At 39.0% G+C, this 25,625-nt stretch overlaps 1 protein-coding gene across 1 annotated transcript in view; it reads right to left on the bottom strand.

Moving 5' to 3' along the window:
• Positions 1–11,361: 11,361 nt before the first annotated feature.
• The window catches only part of Syn2 (Syntrophin-like 2), a 46,399-nt gene continuing 32,135 nt past the window's right edge, over positions 11,362–25,625 (bottom strand). The window contains exons 6-9 of the mRNA XM_067154589.2: positions 23,297–23,455; positions 20,468–20,692; positions 18,487–18,693; positions 11,362–11,469 (exon numbers count right to left, since the gene is read on the bottom strand). Coding sequence (XP_067010690.1) covers positions 11,362–11,469; positions 18,487–18,693; positions 20,468–20,692; positions 23,297–23,455 — 699 coding nt within the window. The remainder of the gene's footprint in view (positions 11,470–18,486; positions 18,694–20,467; positions 20,693–23,296; positions 23,456–25,625) is intronic.

Below are 25,625 nucleotides of genomic sequence, written 5' to 3' on the forward strand. Positions count from 1 at the left end.
TCCTACTTTTGGGCACTCTTCGCGGCTGTTCTAAAGGTGGTTTTCTATGCGTGAACCCTCTATATTATTTTTCCTGTAATGGATTTTTGGGCTGAATTTATCTTCCTAACCTTTTGGTTTTGGGGTTATGTAGAATATCTGTCTCCGATTTTTTCCTGTGGGCGTTCGGTTGGTGCACTCCTGCCAGCATTATGGTTGTATCTCCTGTGTTGTAACTTGGTAATGTTGTTGTGAGTTGTTCGGATCCTTTTGAAATGTGGACCGTTAGTAACGTTGTGTAATTTTCCTTATCTACCGGTTGGCGTGTGGAGTTTTCGGTGGTACTGTCGGACTTCCTTCCTGAGGATATTTCTCCTTTTGTGCTTCTGTGGGATGGACCTAGTCCTTAATCTGTACCTGGTTTGCTGTTGTAATTTCTGCTTTGTATTGTGCTGTTTTGTGTGGTCTGTGAGCACGCGTTGAGGATAGCTATCCTTTATCTCTCTATGAATAACCCGTGCTGCTAGCTTGTCATTATTTAGGTAATCGTGTTCGGATTACGTTGTTTGGTTGTCAAGACACCTTGGTTGGGATGTGATTTGTCCTTTAATTTACCTCTGTGTCACGGTAGATTTGGCTGTTGGTTTGGTATCCCTTACTCGGTGGAAGTACACCTTCGGGTGGGCAATTCTTAGTTATCTGTTGGCTCTGGGATTTTCGACTTGTTCTTCCTCACGCAGAATTAGGTTTGTGGTTACTATTCTGTACCACGTTGCCCCGGGCATTTATTTTTGGTAGTTGTACCTTGATGTGGCTGTTATGGATGACTGACTGATCGCGATTTTTCCATCTGGTAACCTATAGGAGTCTCCTGATTGCCCATCGATGCTACTGTTGCCTGTCTTTCCTCTCTGTAACTCTAGGGTTTCTGCGTCCCTTCTCTCTGATGGTTTCCCGTTGGTCTGTTCAAAAATTAGTTTTCTCTGCTTGAGTCCTTACCTGTGTTTTGTTGGTGATCTAGGATAAGTTGCCGATCCCAGTGTGGTTTGTATTTTGCTCAGCCCCTCGTTCTTGACCCTTGGACCGATTGACGAGTTCGCCACTCTGTGGTTGTGTGTGTGCCACTCCAATATCTAAAAGTGTAATTTGAATAGGTCTTTCATGTGTCCTCTTAGTTTAACTCCTGCTATTCTAAACCATATGTTCCAAGGACGTCTATTCTTTGGTGTGGTCCTGTACCTTTACTTATATATTTTTCTTGTGGGTGATTTGTGCTTGAGTAATATTACTGATTTCCCTTCCGTTATGTTCTTGATCCTTAGGGATATCTGTCTTAGTCCTAGTTGGTATTATGTGTTGGATCGTACCCTATGTGTCTATGTGTTCTTGTTCATTGTTTCTCTACGTGTCATGGCTAAGTGTCCTTCGTGGCAGTGTAACATGGTGTGTTTTACGTAGTTTCCCTTTGATTTCTTAATTGTCGTTGTATGGACCCTTCTTTTCCTTCGGTACTATATTGGACCAAGTGGAAAGCTCTGGGCTTCAGCTAGTTTGTTGGTAACTAGCCTATGTAAAGTTAATTGGCGGATCTATGGATCCTGTAACTGAAAACTCACCTACTTAAGTTCCTGGTTTGTCTTTTTTTTCTCCCTCTTCTTGTGGTTTTGCCCCCATTCGGGTTTTCCGGTGCGTTTCATTTCCCCTGTTGTCTCCCTTTGCAACACAAGATCATGCATTTCCTTAATATCAAAGGAGACTTGTAAAGGCATTCGTGCATTAAAAATTAATTTACCACCGTGCTTGAGGAAATAACCTGGATGCGTGGACTTATAATTATGTGGTTTTCGTTTAGTTTTGGTCAGTATATCTGTGATTAGTGTGAGAGTTGCCGAACCCCAAGGTGAACTGCGTCATGTGTCATAAACTATATCATTGTCTGATGCATTGAAAACAATGTGTATTGGGTGAAACTGAATATTTGGTGAACTCTGGTCATTGTGCTCTCTATTTGATGACAAACTTTACTCTGGTGATTTTCCGAGTGCTCGGTTAACGTTTCTGGACACTGATGTTGATCGCACCCCGCCAATTATTTCTAAAAACTATGTGATATGGAACTATGTCTTGGACTATTAACCTGGTCATGTGAACTCCTAACTAAAATTAGTTAATCTTGGTGGTCGTTTCCTGTTGGACTACTTCGCCCAAATTTAGTATATATGTGACCACCACATCATCATCGTGTTATGCTTCAGATTTGTCGTCTTTCGGGGCGGGAGGACTGAGACAGTATTATGTAGTTTGTGACCCCCCCCATAACCTTTTCGAACTGGCATGTGTGTTGCCATTTGGAAATTCTATGTCAATCGGCTTTCGCCAATATCTCCTTTGTTATGATATGCCGCGCGCTGCTGAACGGAGTTTTGGTCTGCGCCTACTGCGCGTGAGCGAGTGGTGAGGCGAGTCTAGTCTTGACCCCTAGCAACTACTTCCGAGGGAGTCGGCGTGCTGTAGCCGCCATGGATAGACGTGTATGTGAGTGTTCCGCTATGCGGCGAGTGGTAGTGCTGAAACCCCCATGAAACAAACTTAAGAGGGATTATCCCATATTCTATTAGTTGCTGGCCTCCTACTGTTTCATTGGATTATGTTTTTGCTACGATAATCCTCCAGGATCCTTGGTGAACAACTTTAGTTCACGGCCTCGTGGTTGCCGGCCTTCAATAACAATGGCCAAGGTTTGAACTTCTCAATTTTTCTGGACTCAAAGGTATGTAACTGTTTTGGATTAAAGTATTTCTGGGGAAGCAAGAAGATTTATGTGTTTCGGCGTACTTCAAGATAACTGTAATAATAATAATAATAATATTTGGATTAAGACTTCCTCTTCGAAAATTGTGCTGGATATCGTGTGCGTCTGTGAGCCTTAGGAAACGGTTTCGGCAATTAATCATTTTAGAATGCAGTTCGCACGGTGAAAAAAAATTGTATGTTTATCGTAAAATTCTGTAAAAGTTTTTTTTGCACTTGATTGTACAATAAGGTGTGAACCAAGGCGCAGTTTCCAAGGTAGCGGGGTTAGCTTTCCTTCGGGTTCCTTGCCTTTTGGGTTTTATTCCTCCTTTTGTTCTTTTTGCTTTGTTTCTGGGATCTCTGTTTTATTTTTGATTTTAAACCGTTGGTTTTACTTCTCTTTTGTAGTCCGTGCTTTGTTTTGTCCGTTACTATGGCAACGTGTGTTTGGGTAATTGTTGTGGGTTTTGTTTTCCGCGATTGTTGTTGGTTGATGTGTTCTTGTGGGATGAATATATTTTTGTTGCCTGGTATCGTTGGCATTTATTTCATATAAAGTGATTTATTTCGGCCTACCTTTGGTCGTTTCGTCTCGTTTTTTGGCTGGGCGAAATGTGTAACTTCTTCCTTTATTTTCGTGTGCCCTTGGAAATTGCCCTTGGTAGAAATTGGAACGAATTGTGGTAAAGTTAAAAGGCAACCGGCCTAAAGGTCATGGGACTAGGGTTTGTTTACTAAACATGGTATTTGTTTTTTTTTCTTAAACGCGTGATCGATCACATTTAAATCAATATTTAATTATCTTGTTTGACGGTATGGAGGTCACTGTTGTTTTTTTTCTTTTCCCTGTTGATTTTTACGATTTAGTTCCTTTATTTTGTTAAATGAAGTCTGCATTTTCTTATTTAAAGCTGCCTCATTGGGTATTTATTTATTAATCATATTAATTTCTTGCAGGTTAATCCAATTATTGTTAGTCAAGTATTTACATTCTTTTAAACAATATGGTTCAAAGTATTTTCTGAATTAATAATGAACCTAGGCCCACTCCTAATATTATCTTGAAATGTTACCTCTCATTTAAATGTCTATTAAAGTTTCCTTTCATATCACTTAAAAGTTGGTTTTCATTTACCACATTTGGTGCAGCGCTGCAACTATTTTCTTTGTTTGGTTGTCCACGGACCTTAAGTCGCTTTTCCTCCACGGTTTGGGTAAGTGTCTCTTTTTCTTCCTTTGGGTAATTTTAGTATCATGTTGTTGGCTGGTGCCGGTTTTATCCTTGGAATTTTTTTGATGTACTGTGACTTGTTGCTTCTTTTTTCGCCCTTGTTTTCTCTTGTGTTCGCTTAAACTACCCTCTTGGGGCGGACACAATAGCAACCTTCACACCAGTGTCTCTGTCTCTCTCTCTCTCTCTCTCTCTCTCTCTCTTTTTCTCTCTCTCTCTCTTTTCCTATCTCCTTCTTTTCCTCAACTGGTGGGTAAGGTTATTAACCTCATCACCGCTGGGATATTCCCGGGGTCCTAGAGGGTGGTGACCGGTTAGACAATGAAGATGTGATTATGGAAATCAGCTGCCCTGGAGGTAAATAGCAGACTGCTAAGTCTTAATTAATCTAAATTGTTGTCTTTTTCTTACAGTTTTTCTCATTACCAGTAGATATTCAAGCAGACTATATCTTTTTAAAAGTATTTCCTTGCAAATTATCCGCAATGAGAGTTCAGTTTTGTTTAGCTGCAGAGTTATAGGTTGTTGACAAACTGTTCAAACAGGCACTGAAATATTGTTCCCACAGGACTTCTTGATGGACAGTCCATTAGAACTTCAGTCTATGTCACGCAACATTAGTACCATGGTTACCGCTTGCATCGGCAATATCTACGCGCGGTATGACTGTCCTATGTTTATTTTTCTCGCAGACGACTTGCACGACTCGCCAATGCTGCCAACCACTGTACTTAGGAACTAAATGGTACTGTGCCCTGGACCACAATTACATTTGTTTTCACATAGGTTAGGTTAGGTTAGGTTAGGTTAGGACTATGTTTAATTTTATCGCAGGTTAGGTTAGGTTAGGTTAGGTTATATATTTTTCTCGCAGACGACTCTTGGTTAGGTTAGGTTAGATTAGCCCTGGACTATGTTTATTTTTCTCGCAGACGACTCGCACGACTTATCCCTGGACCACAATGACGCTTATCTTCACATTAATACACCACGGCATTCTATGTCGCTTACTGGTCACGAAATGATAGGATTGATATAACCAAAGCCTACTACTTCTTTCTTCGTACATAGCGCATCCAGTGCATCTGGCCATTGTTGATACAGAAAACATATCTAATTATATTGACATGGCATCGTGCGATGGATGTGTTATTAATGTAACAAGTTTTTCAGCGAATTACAAGAACAACTTCAATGATTTACTTCAATTCTATGTACGTCAAAATTTGATTTCAAATAGCAGAGTATGTGAATGGTGTGGCCGTCACGTCAAATTATTAGTGAATGAGAAGTTCAATCGTGTTGTTTTTTCGTGTCGTCGCCTAACCTCCACTACATTAAGGTTGGTTCCATTTTCATAAATTCTTCTTCTCTATTATACATCGTTTATCATTCAGGTTACATTTCCTTGTGATTTTTTCTTCCGATGTCGGGAACGCTACGTACTACTAATAATTAGGCCTCTATTTCTTTTTTGTATTCAATCACAAGTTGCGCGGATTTAAGCCTCTATTTCGTATTCATATTTAAGCATAACTAGCGCTATCAATGGTTTCAAGTGTTTAGAATCGTAATTACTGCATCGAAACGTCTCAACTATTTCATCACGTTGTTATATAATCGTGGCTGGCGTTGGCACGAATGGACTCTGCATCGCCTGAAGATTTGGCCTATGAAATGTCACTACCATAGTTCAACATAGCCAGATATTCTTACTCTTATTTGTTTCATATGGTTATTATTTGACATTGCCTCACTCTTAGGTCTTTTCATCGCGTAAGTTGGTCATAACTTCTGACTGTATTGAATTATGGGAACGACATTTCACTGGACTAGCCTTGAACCAATGGCAGTGTCCATTCGCCCACCGTCAGCCATGATTACTATGATACAAACTTGCGTGACAAGGTCTGAAGTTTTACCGAGTCTTCAGACCAAAGGCTGGTTGGGTCCTCATCAGATCGCCATCAGCAGTCATAGGTAGCCTAAGCATACAAGAGAAATGAGGAGTGAGGCAGTTTCACGTTGCTTTCCTCATATTAATACTAAAATGTTTGTTGAACAACTGTTCAAATTGTTGATTGTGTTGGTTTTTTTTTGCCAATATCTTAATTGTCAATGCGTTTCCTGCCTGTGTGAGCTTATCATTCAACAATTTCAATGAGTATTATTTCAGCATTTCTGTGAAATGAGATTCTCAATTAATGGAACAGAGCTTATGGGAGAATTATGGCATAAATCTTTATCTTAGCATATAAAATTCATAAAGTAAAGAATAGTAAATATCATTGACATTCTCCGAAGTATGCATGTGGATTTCGTACTGAATCCTTGGCTCATCACGTATACGTAAATACTATCTACTATATTTATTTATATATAATATATCTTTCATTTATATAACAATATTAACATTATTTATGAAACTCTTATTACTATATAGATATTTAGGCACTACTCAGTAATTATTTTCTTCTCTTATTTGTATGTACATATATTTCAATGGAGATGCTACAGAAAATATTTTGAATTTGATATGATCATGTCTGCAAATATAAAGAGCGTCTGAGAGATTCCAATGCTATCAACAGTTCCTTTCCTTAATCTTTTACAAAAATCGTGATAGAATATTGTCTGACATAGATCTTGGATTGTCTACAGTTAGCACAGACGGAACTGCTCTGAATCACTCTGGGGTAGTTTTTCTCGCATTCATCAATGACTTGCCTGAGCAAGTGAAATATTCCAGCTCTCTGCTATACGCCGACGATTTCAAAGTGTTCAAAAACCATTGAAAACATAAACTAGACTTGAAAACTGTATTGGAGTGGGCGCCTGAAAATAAACTGTACTTATATGTAAAAAAAAATGTGTATCGATGTCGTTCAGCAGAAGGAAAACTCTCATCCACTACACTTACAAGCTAGGTGACAGTGATTTACGATCGGTTTGCGAGATGAAAGACCTCGGGGTTTTATTCGACCACGAGCTTACATCAATTCGCATATACTGAAAGTGGTAGCTGAGTCATACAAGACCCTAGGATTCATTATCAGGAATATAGAACCCTTCAAAAACACACACTTGCATTCATCTGTTCAATACCATAGTAAAACCAAGAGTAGAATATGCCAGCATCGTAAAGAGCCGTAGGTGTGAAGCATATGGCTATCAAATTGAAAAATTGCAATTTTTTTAATACTAACAATATAAAAATCTGGCTGCTATCCGCGTATGGTACCCTACAGTGATTTCCTTTTAAATTTCGGACTGGAGTGTTTAGAAATTCACAGACGGAAGGATGCAGTAAAATTTCTTTTTAAAATTGTAAACTATGCTATTCATATTCCTGAATTACTGTCTCTCCTAAATTTCCATGTTCCTCGCTTCAATTCCAGAAATAACATAACATTTTTAAATTAAAAAAAAAACAGGACGCGTGCCCATGATATCTCACTGGTAAACAGGCTCTGTGGTATCTTCAACAGTACCATACAGAAAAATAATGCCTTGACTTCAGTCTGCCATTGCGTGAGTTTGTAACTAAACTTCATCGCGCAATTGTATGAAGTCCTAAAAGTAGGGGAAATTGTAAGATGAAGTTCTATAATATTATGCTTGTACATATATTGCTTCTTTTATTTTGTCATTTTACTTAGTCGTGTGTTGTTCCACCATATTTATAGAAGGTTCTTTAGTTTTTTAGAAAAATACTTTGATATTTTATATCAATATTATAGGGGATAAGATAAAATTGGAGAATACAGTGTAGATATACAGTAAGTATCACCATGTTAATTGCAGCTTATCTGACGTAGTTGCCACTGTAATTGGGACACTAAGTCCTGTAGTGTGCAATAAATAAGTAAATATGTGCAGAATTTGACGTATCAACTTAAAATTACTAAATGACACCACGCACTGCAGAAGAATCAGAACATGCCTAATCACTGTTGGTTCGAAATGTGTCAATGAAGTATACAGTAAAACCTCATTAATACGGACAGCCGTTTGATAATAATACACAACACATACATGCAATTACAGAAAGCTCTGAAGCGGATGAATATGACCAGGATGAAGCAGATGATATTATTAACCCTAAGCCAAACACCTAAACATTGTTATTAAATACGTTGAAGATAACAACGATCAAACCTTATTACAAACATTTGAGACATTTGCGTGAGTTAATTATTGAAGAAATCAATGTCAAAGGAAGACAATAAAAGATCAGCATTTCTCAAACCAGTAAGCGCGTCAAGTGTGTTCAATGAAGGTGCGCCTTGATTGCCATGTTCTAATTCTCTATAGCACTATTTATCTGTATTTTTAAGGGCCTAATGCTGTATTGCATTATATCTTGTTTACTAAATAACTTTTGTATTTCTTAAATTTAAAATACTGACCTGTACGCGTTCCTCTTACTGAACAGAGTGTTTATGTACCTTGGTTCATATCATAAGTTAATTTGTTTAATCCGGACTTTCATTAATTCGGGCAACCTAGAGCCTCAATTAATCCCGGATTAATGAGGTTCCACTGTACTTCCAATATACACTTCACATACTCCTTGCCAAACCACCGAATATTCACAATTAACTAATACAGAAGGTTGTGATCACCACAGATTTATGCAATAAGCTCGATTTCCTACGAAGTCACGGTAACTTTTGCTAACCAGTGAGGTATTTAGTTTATAATGAAGTACTTGTGAATGTTAATAAAGGATTGCTTTGAACACGGCCTGTTGCATCTGCCATTTTCAGTATCTCACGAACTACATAACGGATAATATTACAGTACAGTTTTTATGACAATTAAGTTAAGATCCTGAACACAAATCCAAACAAAATATTTTTTACTAAGACTACTATATGTAAAATATATCCTTCTCATAAAATGCTGTATGTAGGAGGAAATTGTAAATCGTATTCAGCCCGTAATAGTCTTTGATTATGGGTCAGTGAACTTACAATATAATAGATGCTACATACAACTGCCAATATGTCAAATTATTTCCTCCACACGTTCCAAAATTACATTGACATAAATTTAGCAGTATTAATATTAGAAAGAGGGAGCATTCGAACTCCTTTTAATATATTCATCAACCTTCTTTTAGGACTTCATACAGTTGATGCAAAAGCAAGAGGTGAGCATAGCTGTGTGGGATTTGTCAGAATTTATTGCTCTTTATAGAGCGAACATTACATTCAAATCCATTGTTGCAGATACGGTACCTCTTACATTGATTTTTACATCTGCAAATTACATATTGAAATGAATAGAGAACTAACAGCATTACTAATTTGTCAGAATAAGGAAGAGCTGTTGTGTTCTGGGGCGAGTCAGAGCTGTTCCTTAAGTGTTGTGAGATGAACTCCTTACCTGGAAATAGCATTGGAAGTGAGCCATCCAAACTAGGTCCTACAGAAATACTCCGCAATATTTGATCCTGTTACTAACTATATGTCATGGTCAAGGAATTGTTTGTCTTTCATACCATGTAAAGAAATAACTAAGGTCCATGATCTCATTTAGTTTGTTATTATTGTCATTATTCCTGTGTATGTGTAGCGGTGCAAAGTGAGTGGGTATTGAACATGCGATTGAACTGATGTTCTATGAGGTACATCAGCTCATTATTTTGCAGGAAGTATAATTTAAGACTTCGTAGCGGAGTACCGAGACATAGGAGTGCTGAGAAGCGGTGACAGCGAGCACAGTGCCCGCAATGGCGAGCGAACGTAGTCGTCTCAAAGAAGCGGCATAATTACGCCTGTAGTAACTAAACGAACCTGAACTGATTAGCTATATACGTGCTCAGGACAAATAAATAAATAAATAAATAAATAAATAAATAAATAAATAAATAAATAAATAAATAAATAAATAAATAAATAAATAAATAAATAAATAAATAAATAAACAAGTAAACGAAACTGAACTCACCACTGGATGAGCCCGATGAGATCGCAAATGTAATAATTTTCTTGCACTATCTGCTGACTTATGTGAAATACCAGTTTCCTGAGCTGTTCTCCTAAGCGACTTATGTGGACTGACTTGCAATCTTGCCTGTATATCTTTTAACCTCTCTTGTGTGAGAGCTGTTCTCCTTCGTTGTTTTTTCTTAAGTTACGGAACCAGTACTACGCCACTTGAGAACGAGTTGTTACACGTAACGTTTTGATGGTAATGTAGAACCGAGAAACTGTCTACGAATTTTTGATAGCACCTTTTATCTGGTATCTTCTTCTTGTGCAAATAACACTCGACCTAAGATATTCTTTGCGCTGTAGTGTAGTTAGCCATCGCGATACTAACCGCACAACACACATTAAAAGTCCAATAGTTAGTAGTGAACAGCTGTCAACACTTCTTACCACGCTAAGCTTGACACAACCCATAAAGCGCTCGCTTGGGGATTCCCGCGGCCTGTGAGCATAAGAGCGAAGTCTTAAATTATACTCCCTGTATGTAGGTCATCCAGAGAGAGCTGTAGTTTCCCTTTGTTTTCATATAAGTATCAGTAACTTATTAAGAGCTCATTTCAATGTATCATCCAGGCAGCTGCCCTTGCAGTTTCCGAATGGCAGCTACCTCATTTGACAGATACCCATCCAATATGGTTTCACCTACGGCTCGGCACAAGCCTCCATCCACACCAAGGTCACATGATTCATAGCGAGTTGATCATAGGAGAACAATTTGGCAAACTTTGACCGGAAGGAGAGAGAGATTAAAGAGACATCCAGGACTTCTTCAGTGAGGTTTAGAGGGTGAGAATGATGGGGGAGTCCAGGATAATGAATATGACAAACAGAGTAGAGTAGGTACAGGGCTCAGTAGTGTCGCAAGAATGAAGAGGTTAGGCTATGTACAGATGGCCTAAACAACAAACAAAAGAGATCCACAAACTTTAGTCAATATTTGACAATCTTCCTCGATAATAAACATATTGTTCATGTACAAACGGTAGGTAAGGGTTTACTGGATCAGATCTTGCGGAGCAATTCATCTAACGTAATGAATAATGGGAAGATCTTCTATCTAATATAAAAGTACAAATCAGGTTCTTTTGTAGTGTGAAACCACATTTCGTTTTCTACGGAGAGATTACTTTTGTATGTAGAATTTCAGAGCAGAAGCATAGAATTTTTTAAAATGTATAAAACTTGTTATTTTCAGCAAAAGTTACCAAAGTCAAATAAAAGTTTGATCACAAAGTATGGTTTCAGCACGTTAACGAAGGGAAAAGTCTCTGGTTGGCTCATTGCGTTTGTGCCTGAAGAACGTAATACTGTAATGAGGACGCATCTGGAATGTTGGCTACGTAGGTTGTACGACTCTTCTTATGGTGTCTTTGAACTCAGGAATGCAGGGTCCACAGATGCTACTTTGGCGGTTAAGAATGCATGCATACAAAACAGCAAGCTTTGAAGATTTGACGTTTCTAACTCCTGAAACAGAAAAGACAGTCATTAGTTTAGAATTAATGCTCACTTCCTAAGACTCTACTACACAATCGAAAGATCTGCCTCTTTGTGCTTGTAACTATATTATTTACAGGAGCCATCACTTTTATTTGGCTATCCTATGACTGCATTTCTTGAATAAAAACATTTGAAATAAAGTAACCATGTGATTGTCAACATGAACCCTACCTAATGCACTGCTATGCTTTGTCTCTACCCAAACTCTCGAACGGTGGGTACAAATTATGGAGTGATTCGCATGTAAAAAAAGGTAAGTGTGGCCAATTTGGTTTACAATCCATCTTGTTACTGACAAAATGGCTGCCAATATGCATTTATTTCTGCTTCCCCACTTTTGGGAGTTGCCAAAAAGACAAAGCTTGCATGAAAATTTGAATAATAATTAAAAGGGTCGTTTAAAATGTGTCCATAAATGATAGGTATACTATAGTAAAGCCTACTTAATAATTTAAAAAATGTGTATCAGTCAATAATATTGAAATCCATTAGGAATTCCTCATAGGACAAAGATATAGCTAGTATAGATGTTTTTTTACTAATGCTAACGATCCTTTCAGAGCTGCTAACCCAATGTCCTCAATAAACTGATTATGGAAATTAAATTTCTTACAAAAGTTGTGAAATGTGTGAGTAATGGTGCCTCGTGCACCTACCATCAATCCTAAAACATCTATGAGTCCAGATGATTCTCGGCGTAGTATGGAATTGTAGGTTCACCTATATCAATTTTTTTCTTGTGTACATCATGTGGTTGAGTGGATGATGCTTCGGTTCTAATTGTGGGGTCTATTATGAACCTTTTACTTGAGCGCGGCGGTATAGCTATCATGTCAGTCCGCCGGCTTGACCCTGTCTGAGAAAATCCATGTACCTCCTCGTAGACAGTATAATGCTTTTCTCTCAGGGCTTCAGCAATCATAGATCGTATACGATAAGTAACAACAAAAATTAACTGACATTTTACGCTGCACACTGGCTGATACGTGGCGACAGATTTTGTGGATAGCAGGGTCCTTTCCAACCTCCCTGTGGGTGAGGTAGGTAGAACACATCCCTGTAAGAAAGGGATCTCAAATTTGGTGACCGCAGTTCCTCTACTTCAGTCTTCACTGTCTCCATTTTCCTACCCCAACGGTCTTGTCGTGGCCCTTCCCTTGCTGTTGCTAATGCCTTCTGATTAGTGTTCATAGAGGATCTTCTTAAAATAATTACCATCACCACCATTCTTTTTCAAACGTTCGTATCCCTTCTCTGAGGGAGCGCTTTCGACAGATTATTCATCTATTTATAACTTATCTAGCTGTGTATGTTAACTTTTAGCAACAGGTCTGTCTTGGTTAGGTTCTGGTGAGTGACAGACCACTGGTATGCTTTGGATAAGTTCTGGTGAGTGACAGACCACTGGTATGCTTTGGATAAATTCTGGTGAGTGACAGACCACTGGTATGCTTTGGATAAGTTCTGGTGAGTGACAGACCACTGGTATGCTTTGGTTAAGTTCTGGTGAGTGACAGACCACTGGTATGCTTTGGTTAAGTTCTGGTGAGTACAGACCAATGGTATGCTTTGGTTAAGTTCTGGTGAGTACAGACCAATGGTATGCTTTGGTAAGTTCTGGTCAGTACAGACCATTGGTATACTTACAGAATGTAAGCCGAGCGAAGAGGGGTATAAAGGATTAGGCTTCGTTTAGGTGTGTTTGAGTTATTATGTTTTCAGCACTGCAGCGGCTGATAAATCGCACCATCTTGCTTTATTGGCAGCCACTGATTGCTACTTGCTGAACCTGCTCTTTCTGTCCTGAAGGTTCACGCCTGAACTTCTGGTGTCATTTCAACTTGTCAGAAGTGACATATGTAAATATAATATATAGGTCACCTCACCTCAACGGTCACATTTTACTCTACTTTAATTTTACTTTCTCAGATCAAGTAATATATATTTGGTTATTGAGAATCGTAGTAATATTCCAATCAACATAGAAGACTGCTGGCTTTATATAACCACAACCCCTCTCGACCATGAGTGCACCGTCTTAATGACGACGTAAGAGGATCAGCAAAAATGAACACACGGAACATACACATAAAGTTAAAGAATAGCAGCACCAAGTTCACTCGGTTAATGGCGACCACTTCTTCAAATTCAAGACGAGTTTACAATTCTCACTAAAAACACGTATGATTCAGTTCGTAGTAAAAGTCTATCCGTGTGACACAAGAAATTATTTTGTAAACAGAAAGATGTCAAGCAGAGACGAAATGGCTATATGAAGTAAGGCCCAACGCAAAAGTATACCTTGACATGAATAACTGTTAGGTTCTTCAGTCTATGGAGCCTAATATATGAATACATACATTTATTAACTACCTGGGAAAGAAAACTTACGAATTAATTAAAAGTAGAGTGACATCATCATATTCTATCAAATAAAATTCCAAAATATTTAGAAATGTTTAAACATGTATGTTAATTTAAATCCTTAAGCAATTTAAATTCGCCTCTGTGGTGTAGTGGTTAGTGTGATTAGCTGCCACACCCGGAGGCCCGGGTTCGATTCCTGGCTCTGCCACTAAATTTGAAAAGTGGTACGAGGGCTGGAACGGGGTTCGCTCAGCCTCGAGAGGTCAACTGAGTAGAGGCGGGTTCGATTCTCACGTCAGTCATCCTGGAAGTGGTTTTCCGTGGTTTCCCAATTCTCCTCCAGGCAAATGCCGGGATGGTACCTAAGGCCACGGCCGCTTCCTTCCCTCTTCCTTGCCTATCCCCTCCAGTCTTCCCATCCCCACGCCAGGCCCCTGTTCAGCATAGCAGGTGAGGCCGCATGCGCGAGGTACTGTCATCCTCCCGAGTTGTATCCCCGACCCAGAGTCTAAAGCTCCAGGTCACTGTCCTTGAGGCGGTAGAGGTGGGATCCCTCGCTGAGTGAGGCAGATAACGCCTTGCCTCCCCCGTCCCATCCAAAGTCAGCCTCAATGCTGTGGAGAGGTTTGGAATTGAATCCAGGCTTTTCCCATGCAATCAAGTCATTAGAAAACATATATTACGAGCTGTCGTACCGTGCCAATTAATGTTCTGAAACTAGATGGGCTACAGTGAGTCACATCACATTCTTAAATGGCATTTTGGGGCTCGTCAATATTCTTGCCTATAACGTATTTATTTATTTATTTATTTATTTATTTATTTATTTATTTATTTATTTATTTATTTATTTATGACACATGTCTGTAACAGAGACGCACTCCAATTATAACAGACATTACGAAATATAGTCACTATCACTATCAGCCATATTCAATCGTTTTTACGATGTGGCCTCTTTAAGTCGGAAGCAAGGTAGGATTTCATGAGGTCTCTCCATCTGGGACGGTCTTGAGCGATGTTCTGCCAATTGATCCCAGTAATCTTACGGATGTCTTTATCCCATCTGTCCGGTGGTCTTCCCCTAGGTCTCAGATGATCTTTCGGACTCCAGTCAAGCACAAGCTTTGTCCACCTACCATCAGTTCTCCGAGCAACATGTCCTGCTCACTGCCATTTTAGGGTAAACACCCTTTCTAAAATGTCACTGACCTTTGTGACTGACCTGATGTAATCTGCTCTCTTCCTGTCTTTCTTCGTGAAGCCTAGCAGGAACCGTTCCATAGCTCTTTGGGTTGTTCTGTGTTTTTGCATGACAAACTCGCTGAATGTCCAGGTTTCACGACCGTAAGTCAGTACAGGGAGAACACTCTGGTCAAAGACTATCTTCTTCAGGTGGGTTGGCATGTTGGATTTGAAGATTGAAGAATTTCTTCCGTAAGCTTGCCATCCTCGTTTGATACGTCGGAAGATTTCCGGTCTTAAGTCCCCTTTCATGTTTACAATCTGCCCAAGATAGACAAACTCATTGACCTGTTGTAATGTGCAGTTTCCCACATGCAAAACATAAAAGGATCACGAAAAATTAACGACAGATTTTGAAAAATTATGATAAATTTAGAAGGAAAAATGACAAAACAACAATAGGTTATATACAGATCAGGATTAGATAGTGCTGCAATTACTGGCTCCTGATTACATAAGTAGGAAGAACTAAAACTTTATGTGCAGGCACACACATATGCGAACAGGTCAAGTGCATGATAAACAGTCCAAAAATAATATCTCGAAATTTTTAGACAATATTAAATTTGCATTTGGATTATTGACAAAGAGGCAGTGTAATGAATTCTATAACATTATGGAAGTAATTCGTCACAGAGTTGCAAATCAGGTTGTATTGTAGAGTTTACGTGCTTGCCAATTTCGTAACATGACAGACAGAAGTATCTTTTACAGTAAAATAAACATTTATTACATCCTCCTATCCAATACAGTTTTCATCTGCTCAGATGGAATTTTATTCTACCCAATCATGTTTCGACTCAATTTTAGTCATCCTCAGTGATTATTTTAGAGTAAAACATTACTAAAGATTATATGTTTACAGTGTACATTGCAAAAAAATTCATATAATTATCTAAAAAATTATATCATTGTGTGAGCTCACTATGGCATACTAATACATGTATAAGAATAAAACAGTGTTTTGAGTTATAGCCTCTTGTCTATATGTAAAATTACATCCTAATGTAAGTTGTAATGCCCATCTTCAGTTCCTTCTATGATCAAGATTATGACCTGCTAGTTATGTTGATTCTTTGCAAAGGTAGGTTTTTATTATTTTGTACTTAGTTGCCATTTTATAGTATTAATTCTGGGAAGTGCAACTGTCAAATGCATTCCGTGTGATATTTTCGTTGTCCACTTGGAAACTGTCTACCATCTTGTGGTTTAGAAGTCTTGTACTCTGTAAACATAGTAATATTTCAGAATGTTTTAATCGAAAATAACCACTGTGCATGACTCAAATGGACTTGAAACATGTTTGGGTAGAATAAAATTTCATCTGAGCAGATGGAAACTGTATTGAATAGTTAGTTAGTTCGTAATGTTTTGTTTTATCTGGCAAGATTAAGGTTTTCATGCCTTCTGTTCCTTCTAACCAGGCATTGAAATATATTACATTGTGTTACTTTGCACTAATTAGATTAAGTACAAATTAAATTAATAATACAAAACGGATGAGTGATGAAATTAAGTTTTAATAAATTAAATATAACTAGCAGTTTCCCGCTGGCTCCGCCCGCAATGTACAGAGTATGTATTTGCAAAGTTTCGAGTTAATGAAGTAAAGCGCATGATCTGCTGTGGTAACAGAATGTAATATTATGTCAACAAAACACTTGAAAATACATCACACAAAGAAATCGAATTAAACGTTCCTTGGAACAACACTACGCGCCGAACTGTTAAAAAGTCCTTCAAAGATCATCGTCATGGAGGCAAATGTACTCATAAATTTTCTCAGAATCTACCAATTTAAGTAGTTGTTACCTAAAAAGAAAGCGCTTGATCCACACAATGTTTTTAGACCAAAACGAACTGAGTACCTCAATTAGAATGAAAGATATGATTGCTTCAGTGAGAAAAAATGTTGAAGAAATGAGACGTCAAATTGAATGCGCACTCATAACTTTCCTCAGAATAAACCAATTTGAATAGTTAAGAGCTGAAATGAAAGAGTTTGATCCACTGAGTGTTTTTAGGCCAAAACGAACTCCGTACCTCAATTAGAGCAAAATGTATGATTGCTTCAAAGAGACAAAACATTGAAAAATCAAATAATTTGAGGAAGGCGGAAGTTAAGTGATTTATAGTACCTGATGACAAATCTGTGCATGAATACCTTTCAGTTAAAAAAAGAATGAAGGAAATCGACCGGATAGAATGGCTAGACTGACTGACTTTAGTTTTCATCAATTTTTTTAATATATAGATAAAAGGAAGAATTAAATGTATCAATGCTCCAAACTGAATGCAGAGAAGAGAAGATAATTCTAAGGAATAAATACTTGCGAGTCAAACTCATAACATTTGAACGAAGGAAGTACAGCATGGTTGACAACCAAACGGCAGCCAGGTCCGACAGGATGAAGGAGTTTCGGGAGCGGAAGAAGAAGAAGAAGTAGCCGAAAAGCTGATTCTATTTAATACTATTAGACTTTAATGTATGCGAATAATTAAAGTGCTCTAATTGGGGCGTAAACTATGTAAAGAAAAAGAAAAATTCTTAAAACTAATATCCTACATGTAAAAAAGAGGAGGTAGTACATAAAATTTAATAACATTTGAAAACAAAACGGTTAAGAGTTTTAAACTAATCCTCTACCACGGCATCCATTACAATAGAATGGTTGTGAGTAGCAACATCAAGTTAACATATGTTCGTTATCGGTGCATAATAATAATAATAATAATAATAATAATAATAATAATAATAATAATAATAATAATAATAATAATCGTATGGCCTCAGCTACCGTTTGCAGACATTTCGAATTGACGCCATCTGGCTGTCTGCTCGTCAATTTCGACGTTCCGGTTTACTCTGTCTGCCATCTAGCGGACCTAGAGTAAACCGGATCTCTCTTGGGCGTCTATGGCTGAGATTTAATTAATTTTGTCGGGTAAATACCAAATGTATCACCAGAGATCTTTTACATGCCGACATCGTACGACATGGAGTGTCGAATGGACTTTTTTCCGCCCTTCAAAAATCCGACTACCTCTGCCGGGTTTGAACCCGCTATCTTGGGATCAGGAGACCGACACTCTACCACGGATCCACAGAGGCAGCTTATTGGTGCATAAAATGTATCCAAGTGCGAATAGCGCTTATCCCTCTGATACTTTCGGGAAGAAAGTTCCACTCAGAAGGCAATTACTGTGAATGAATTATCGTATATAGCAGGAATGGAATTATTAGTAGATCTAGTGTTAAGACTGTGATAGGGTGAGAGGTATATTATTGTAAAAGTCTAACTGTCAATACGGAAACAAGTTTATAACCTGTAAGACAAAAGTAAATCAGAGCGCGAGTTTTAGTATACTTACTTTCGTTTCTATTATCCGCGTCTCGTTGTCTTGAAAGTGCAACTTGAGCTTGCACTTGCCGTCATCCGAGGAACCTTTCAGCTGCGAGAACTTGTACTTCCACGAGTAGGTCTTGGCCTCAGTGTCGTAGAGGGCAAATCCCATGTTCCAGTCGAGCGTTAGTCCGGCGGTCTTGCCCGAGTTTGTGGTCACCGTAAACGTTTTACTCTGTGGGAAGAAAAGAAATTTATATTAGCAGATGTTGTGGCCGAGAGTAGTGTCCAGACTTTCATGTGGACTGTAAACAATTCACACCCTTGGTGACAAAACAATGTAAATAGTTTTGATGAAAATACAACAATTAAACAAGACGAATATGTTAGCCAACTTCATTCAGTCCTGGTTTTTGTTTTTTTCACTTATCGAAAACATGTGCTACTTAGGGATGTTATATTACAGTTAATACTGCCGGGGCAGTATTATTCGACCTTTCTGTTTTCTTATATATAATAAATGATATGAGTAAAGAACTGGAATCAGAGATAAGGCTATTTAAGGATGGCGTTACACTGTATATCAGGGCCTCTCAAACGCCCAAAATCTCACGCGTGCAAACAGCGGCGCACAGTGCATCGGTCCCGCTCGGCTCGGCTCGGACCAACGCTTCGTCTCTAGGCTACTCGGCTAAGCTCGGCTCGGATTTGGATCGCTACGGAGCAAGTGAGGAAGAGGGAGACAGCGCTATTGCTCCAAATCGAGGAGTAGGGGGGTCTGCACTCGGGTCAATCAAGCGAAGTCGTCTTTTGCACCGTGCACCGTGCATGCACCCTGAGAGGCCCTGCTGTATAGAGTAGTGATAGTACCTCATGGGGAACACTGTAGGTACCGAGGTGCCAACGTAAGGAATGATCTTCACTGGGTATTCATATTAACAAGGTTGTTAAGAAATGTTACAAATCTCTTCTATCGTTATGAGAGTGTTTACAGGTTGTAGTTAGGGTGTAGTCCGCCTCTGCGGTGTAGTGGTTAGCGTGATTAGCTGCCACCCTCGGAGGTCCGGGTTCGATTCCCGGCTCTGCTACGAAATTTGAAAAGTGGTACGAGGGCTGGAACGGGGTCCACTCAGCCTCTGGAGGTCAACTGTGTAGAGGTGGGTTCGATTCCCACCTCAGCCATCCTGGAAGTGGTTTTCCGTGGTTTCCCACTTCTCCTCCAGGCAAATGCCGGGATGGTACCTAACTTAAGGCCACGGCCGCTTCCTTGCCTGTCCCATCCAATCTTCCCATCCCTCCACAAGGCCCCTGTTCAACATAGCAGGTGAGACCGCCTGGGCGAGGTACTGGTCATCCTCCCCAGTTGTATCCCCGGCCCAGAGTCTGAAGCTCCAGGACACTGCCCTTGAGGCGGTAGAGGTGGGATCCCTCGCTGAGTCCGAGGGAAAACAGATTAAGAAGAAGTTAGGATGTAAAGGAGAGGGCGTATAAGTCTCTGGTAAGACCGCTCCAGTGTATGGGACCCTCACCACGAGAACTAAAACATTGAAAAGAAAGCAACACGATTTGTTCTGAGTGATTTCCGACAAAGGAGTAGTGTTAGGAAAATATTACAAACATTGGGCTGGGAAGACTTGGGAGTAAGGAGAAGAGCTGCTCGACTATGTGGTATATTCCGGGCTATCAGTGGTGAGTTGGCGTGGAATGACATTGGTATACGTATAAGCTTGGGTGGAGTTTTTAAAAGTAGGAAAGATCATAGTGTCGAGGGAAATATTCCATAAATATCCCAAGTCCTTTAAGAATGTTTAAGAAAAAGCTAGCTGTACAATTGATAGATATACCTAGGCAAGAGCCATAAATTCACATCATTGATGATTGATTGTTGATGTTGATTGCAACTCTTGTCGTCTGCCCCAGGTGGTGCACACGTCCAATGGAGGTGAGCTGCATGTAAATGTTAATATTTTTGTCAGTACCGGGCCTGCGCGGACAGCGTGTTTACTCACCCCCAACTTCATGACCGCCGCGCACACCGAGCAGTGCCACGCGTTCTCTATCCTGAGCAGCTCCTGCCTCGTCTCCACGGACAGGTACCTGGACTCGTGGCCGGACGTTTGGATGAGGAAACAGTGCTGCCGCTCGTCGACATTCTCCGAGTCCTTGATGACACGGAACATGGTCTGATAGACCTTGAACACCAGGTTACACTTCAGCCAGTCCATGATGTTCAGCTGCAAACAGAAAACACGAGTGAGCATTACTTTGTAATCACACTGTATGTTTAGTACAGGGTGTTTGAAAATTAGCTCGATGGTGCACGGTTCCGTTCAAAGGCTTTCCATTTTCACCATTTGCTTTACTGACACACATAGGTCTTATGGCAAAATTTGCCTGGTTTGAAAATGCGAAACCAAGGAAAACCATCTTCAGGGCTACCGACAGTGGGGTTCGAACCCACTATCTCCCAAATACAAGCTCATGCCTACGTTGACCCAAACCGCACAGCCACTCGGTTGGTATGGAAAAATGAGTGTGCTACTTATTTGATAGTAAGTCAGATCAACTACAGTCGAACCTCGATATCTCGAACTTTTTCAATATCTCGACGTAACTTCTATTTCCCGACCGTTCGTCCTATTCTTTACGTGTATTTATTTCTCTATTATTCGAAATTTGGTTACACGAATTTCTCGATTTCTCGAAGCAAACATTACACTGTAACTTCGAATTTTGTACGACACTGTCTGTGCAATGCAGCATTTGTAGTTTGTGAGGAACAGTTAACAAGTAAAAGAAAGGGTTGCAGAGATGCTGGGAGCTAATATGACGGAAACCTAAAAACGAACTTGTAGTGATCGGAAAATCGGCGAAGCCTCGTTGTTTTTCATTACCGGTCACATACGAAATCAACCCCGGAAGTCGTGGATGACAGCAATAAAATGTTGTTGAAAAGTAGATGAAAAGAAAAGAAGGTTAGCAGAAAATAACAGAAGAGACTAACGATTTTTTTTCTCCAAAAGTGTTAACGGAGGTATGCTTCTTGTTTCCCTACTGTATGTACAGTATTCCATCTTCTAAAACGTTTCTTTATTGCAACCTCTTTTCCAGTCAGCGATCGGGTCAGGGATGGAATGAATGAAGCCCGCATCTTACGGCGAGGATAGGAGTTGTGCCGGCTGCCGAAGCCTGTCGCACTCCTCTGGGGTAATGGTTAAAGAATGATAGGCGACATGAAATTATATTGGAGAGTGTTGCTGGAATGAAATATGACATGGAAATCCGGAGTGCCCGGAGAAAAAACCTGTCCCGTCTCCGATTTGTCCAGCACAAATCTCACATGGAGTGATCGGGATCTGAACCACGAAACCCAGCGCGGTGAGAGGCCGGCGCGCTGCCGCCTGAGCAGTGGAGGCTCTAAAAAGTTACTTTAATAAGGGTCGTAATTTAAACGATGCCGTAAGATACGAATTTGTTAGTATATTTTTAAATACTGTATTTAGTATAAGGCTATATATATGCGCTGTATATGCTCAAAAACGGTATTCTCTATATCTACAAATTTCGATAACTCGAAATAACATTTAGCTCACGAGGTGATTCGACATATCGAAGTTCCACTGTATATAAAATTAATTAACACCTATTACGTAATTTACTTGATTTCAAGCTGTGTTCCTGCGTTTTTTACGCAGCTGGACGACCTGCGAGGTACGTAGCCACACTCGCGTTTTGTCACGTCGGATTTCTACGTGTTTGCACGGCGCGATTTTATTAGTGTGTTGTATATTGTGAAGTAACAAAGCATCGCCATTGCCCTGCATATGGAAGGAATTCCAGTAAATAACAACACCGTTGTTGCGTTATGTGCCGCGTTGGTTGTTCGTCGTCGTTGTCAAAGGAAACATTGGATCTACCCTATAATAAGTAACTTTGTGCTCTTACACAATAAACTAAAAGACAACCAATAGATATTACTGAGTATTACAGAATATCCGTGAACTCATCTGAAATGCTTTTCTGTTAGTTGAAAAATACTGTCAGAAAAAATAAACACAAAATCTCCCCCAGCACAGCGCCCGTTACTGGAAAGTAGAGTCCGGATTATTAGGTGCTGATAGGTTAGAATGCAAACTTACTTAAGCCAGTAACAAGCGTACCCTACACTGTACAACGGTTATGCTATGAGATTAGCATAGATATTAGGGATACAGCCTATAGAACTCCTTGAATTTATGCTACTCTTCCTACACTTTGGTACAACGGATTGCATAACACTTCCTACAAACCAAATTACTTTGCATTCTAACCTATTACCACCTACAAATCCGAGGTATATTGATAACCACACATCTCTCTTCATGTCTCCGGTTTTGAATTCTTGGACCTTTGTATCGTAAAGGCACGGGTACTTTTGTATTCATCCTCATTTAAAGTTGCGATAATATTCAACATCACATGCGTAAATGCTTCAAAATCCTCAAACAAGTAAGAAAATGACTCAAGAAGTATATACATTATAAAATGGTCTAATAAATTCCATGACCAAATAATGACGTATAATTTAAGGAAATGACATGAAAATACAAAATGGTAAAAAATGATAATAAAAAACATAAAAAAATTAGCATTTCTACAATGTGGGAACTATGATCAAGATTTCTGTATAAGTTAGCAATGTCTGTTGTGAAACAATTAAAAGATGACATGTCATCAGGATCCTAGCTCTGGAGACCATCAAACTGGATCTCATACCGTCGGTCGAGACTAAGTGCAGACTTGTATGGTATTATGAAATATTTCTCAAATTGTCAGTAATATTTCACAGAAATGCTTACTGGTGGTGAATCAAAGAGGAGAACGTCTGTCCCTTTGAGCGTTAGGAAGCGCGGCTTGTAGCTCTGCCAGGGCTGGTTGTTGTTGAGGATCCCTTCGTTGACCCACCCCATGTACTCGATACGCTCCGTCGCTGTGAAGTTCCTATTGTACAGCTTCATCTGTGGACACAAACAATAATTTAGTATTGAAGCTCAAAAAAGCTTCCACGATGTTACTAAGACCACCCAATCTCTATAATAATAATGGTTTATCATTACTCAATCCATTGTGAGATTGAATTTACTGTATGGGAGTGAAAGCTGCGTTCATAAGTTTGAAATAATAGACATGAAGGCAGTGAGAATAATTCACGTTAAAATCACTTGTAAAATATGGGAGGAGTGTAATCGTCATGAGTGTATAAATGGTCGATGAAGCTAATCCGTTATTGGATCTTACAATCACCAGAAACATTAGTTCTTTCACCTGCAATATATATGAAAAACCTACGAGAACTTGCAGCATCATAATACAAGACCCTCAACACTCAGACAATCAGAAGCTTAATGAAAGAGCTCCAAAACATCCCTCTTTCTACTACTAATTTCAAAAAGGACATTGTCAACATCTATTATATTGCTCTCCTTAATTATTATAACAGATCTTTTGTTGATAACATAATTCACAAATTGAAAAATAAGCCCTCCAAAATCCTCGTTATAGAGGCCCACGAACAAAAATAAATTTCTCACTTTTACATACAATAACAATGAAATCTTTCAGATTACTCATTTTTCAAGAAACACAGTTTCATGATAGACTTCAGAACTAACAATACCAATTCAAATACTTTTTCAGCACACATACTATTAACGCTGGTAATACATTTTCTAATCCTGGAATATATAAGCTCAAATGTCGTCAATGCCCGTCCAGCTACGTTGGCTAAACTGGCAGAAGTTTCCAAATACGTTATTCGGAGCACACTAATGCTAAGAAACATAATAGATTTTTAGCCATCGACGAGCACATAATAATAATAATGATAATAATAATAATAATAATAATAATAATAATAATAATAATAATAATAATAATCATTTCACGTCCATTTAAAAAAGATCTTCAGATCTTACAAAGAGCACAGAAATGTTATCTGCTCAGTATCTACGAAAATAATTTCAAACATTTAGAGCAAACAAACAACTACGCTTAAACTACGCTACAACTAAACTTATGTTGTTTATTCAAGGGAAAGCTATATCGGGAGCTCCAGGTATTAGTGCGACTAATCAATTTCCAAAACCTCCAATTATAATAGGCATTACCATGAAGAAAATTATTACAAATGCGTGGGCAGTGACAATTACGTTATAAATTTGGTCATCGCCAATCAAAACTTCTCCTGCATCTCACAAACTCTCCCTGCTAAACTCCTCACCCCCTCCTCCTTCTTTTTTCCGCTCTTCCTCCTTCCCCTGTTGTGCTCGGGACACTTTGTTTACGTTCTACAGTCAATCTTCAACAAGCAGTTGTCACATTTTTTGGTCCTTTGCATGATTTTCACTTGCGCATTCTTGGTTTTTCTTTTCTTTTCTTTTATTTTACTATGTCGTATCTTTATATTCTTTGTTTTTTAGATTAATAGAACGCTATTCCTGTTTTTTTTAGCAACGTCAACATTTTCGGTCGATGTTCCGTGTTGACTTCAAAAAGGAAACCCTGCTTGTCTGCTGCTTTACTTATTAATCTGTAGTCGTTGTCCTCATTTTTTAACATTCAAAAAGTAATTCATGAAGAACACAGAAATATGTTTTTTTTTTTGAAAAAGACTGATATCTATTTTTATCAAAATTGACATTATCATGTGATAATTGTTGGCAATTTTCATTATTTTTCACTTTACATCATACGTTTCTCTCCTCATTGCTTTATATGTGGCTGAACAATATTTGTGCCGAAACATGTACCTTATAAGTGTGTTTTAATAGGGGCTCGGTTCGCCCGGAAGGACGTGGGTTTGAATCCCCGTCAGGAAGTCGTAATATTTAAGAAACGAGATTTCCACTTCCGGAGGTGCATATGGCCCTGAGGTTCACTCAGCCTACACCAAAAATGAGTACCAGGTTAATTCCTGGGAGCAAAGGCGGCCGGGCGTAGAGCTAACCACTCTACCCCATCACGTGCCGAAGTTAACAATGGTGGAAGCCTTTACCTTCCACTCCTCCAAGGGCCTTCATGGCCTGTATGGAGTTGACTTTGCTTTTAAGTGTGTTTTAATATAGGCTATATCGAACTGTATTGACTAAGGTGGATTTTTAATTTTTCCTTTTTCAAAGAAATTTTGAA

The sequence above is a fragment of the Anabrus simplex genome, chromosome 10, assembly GCF_040414725.1.
Source record: "Anabrus simplex isolate iqAnaSimp1 chromosome 10, ASM4041472v1, whole genome shotgun sequence".
NCBI lineage: Eukaryota > Metazoa > Arthropoda > Insecta > Orthoptera > Tettigoniidae > Anabrus > Anabrus simplex.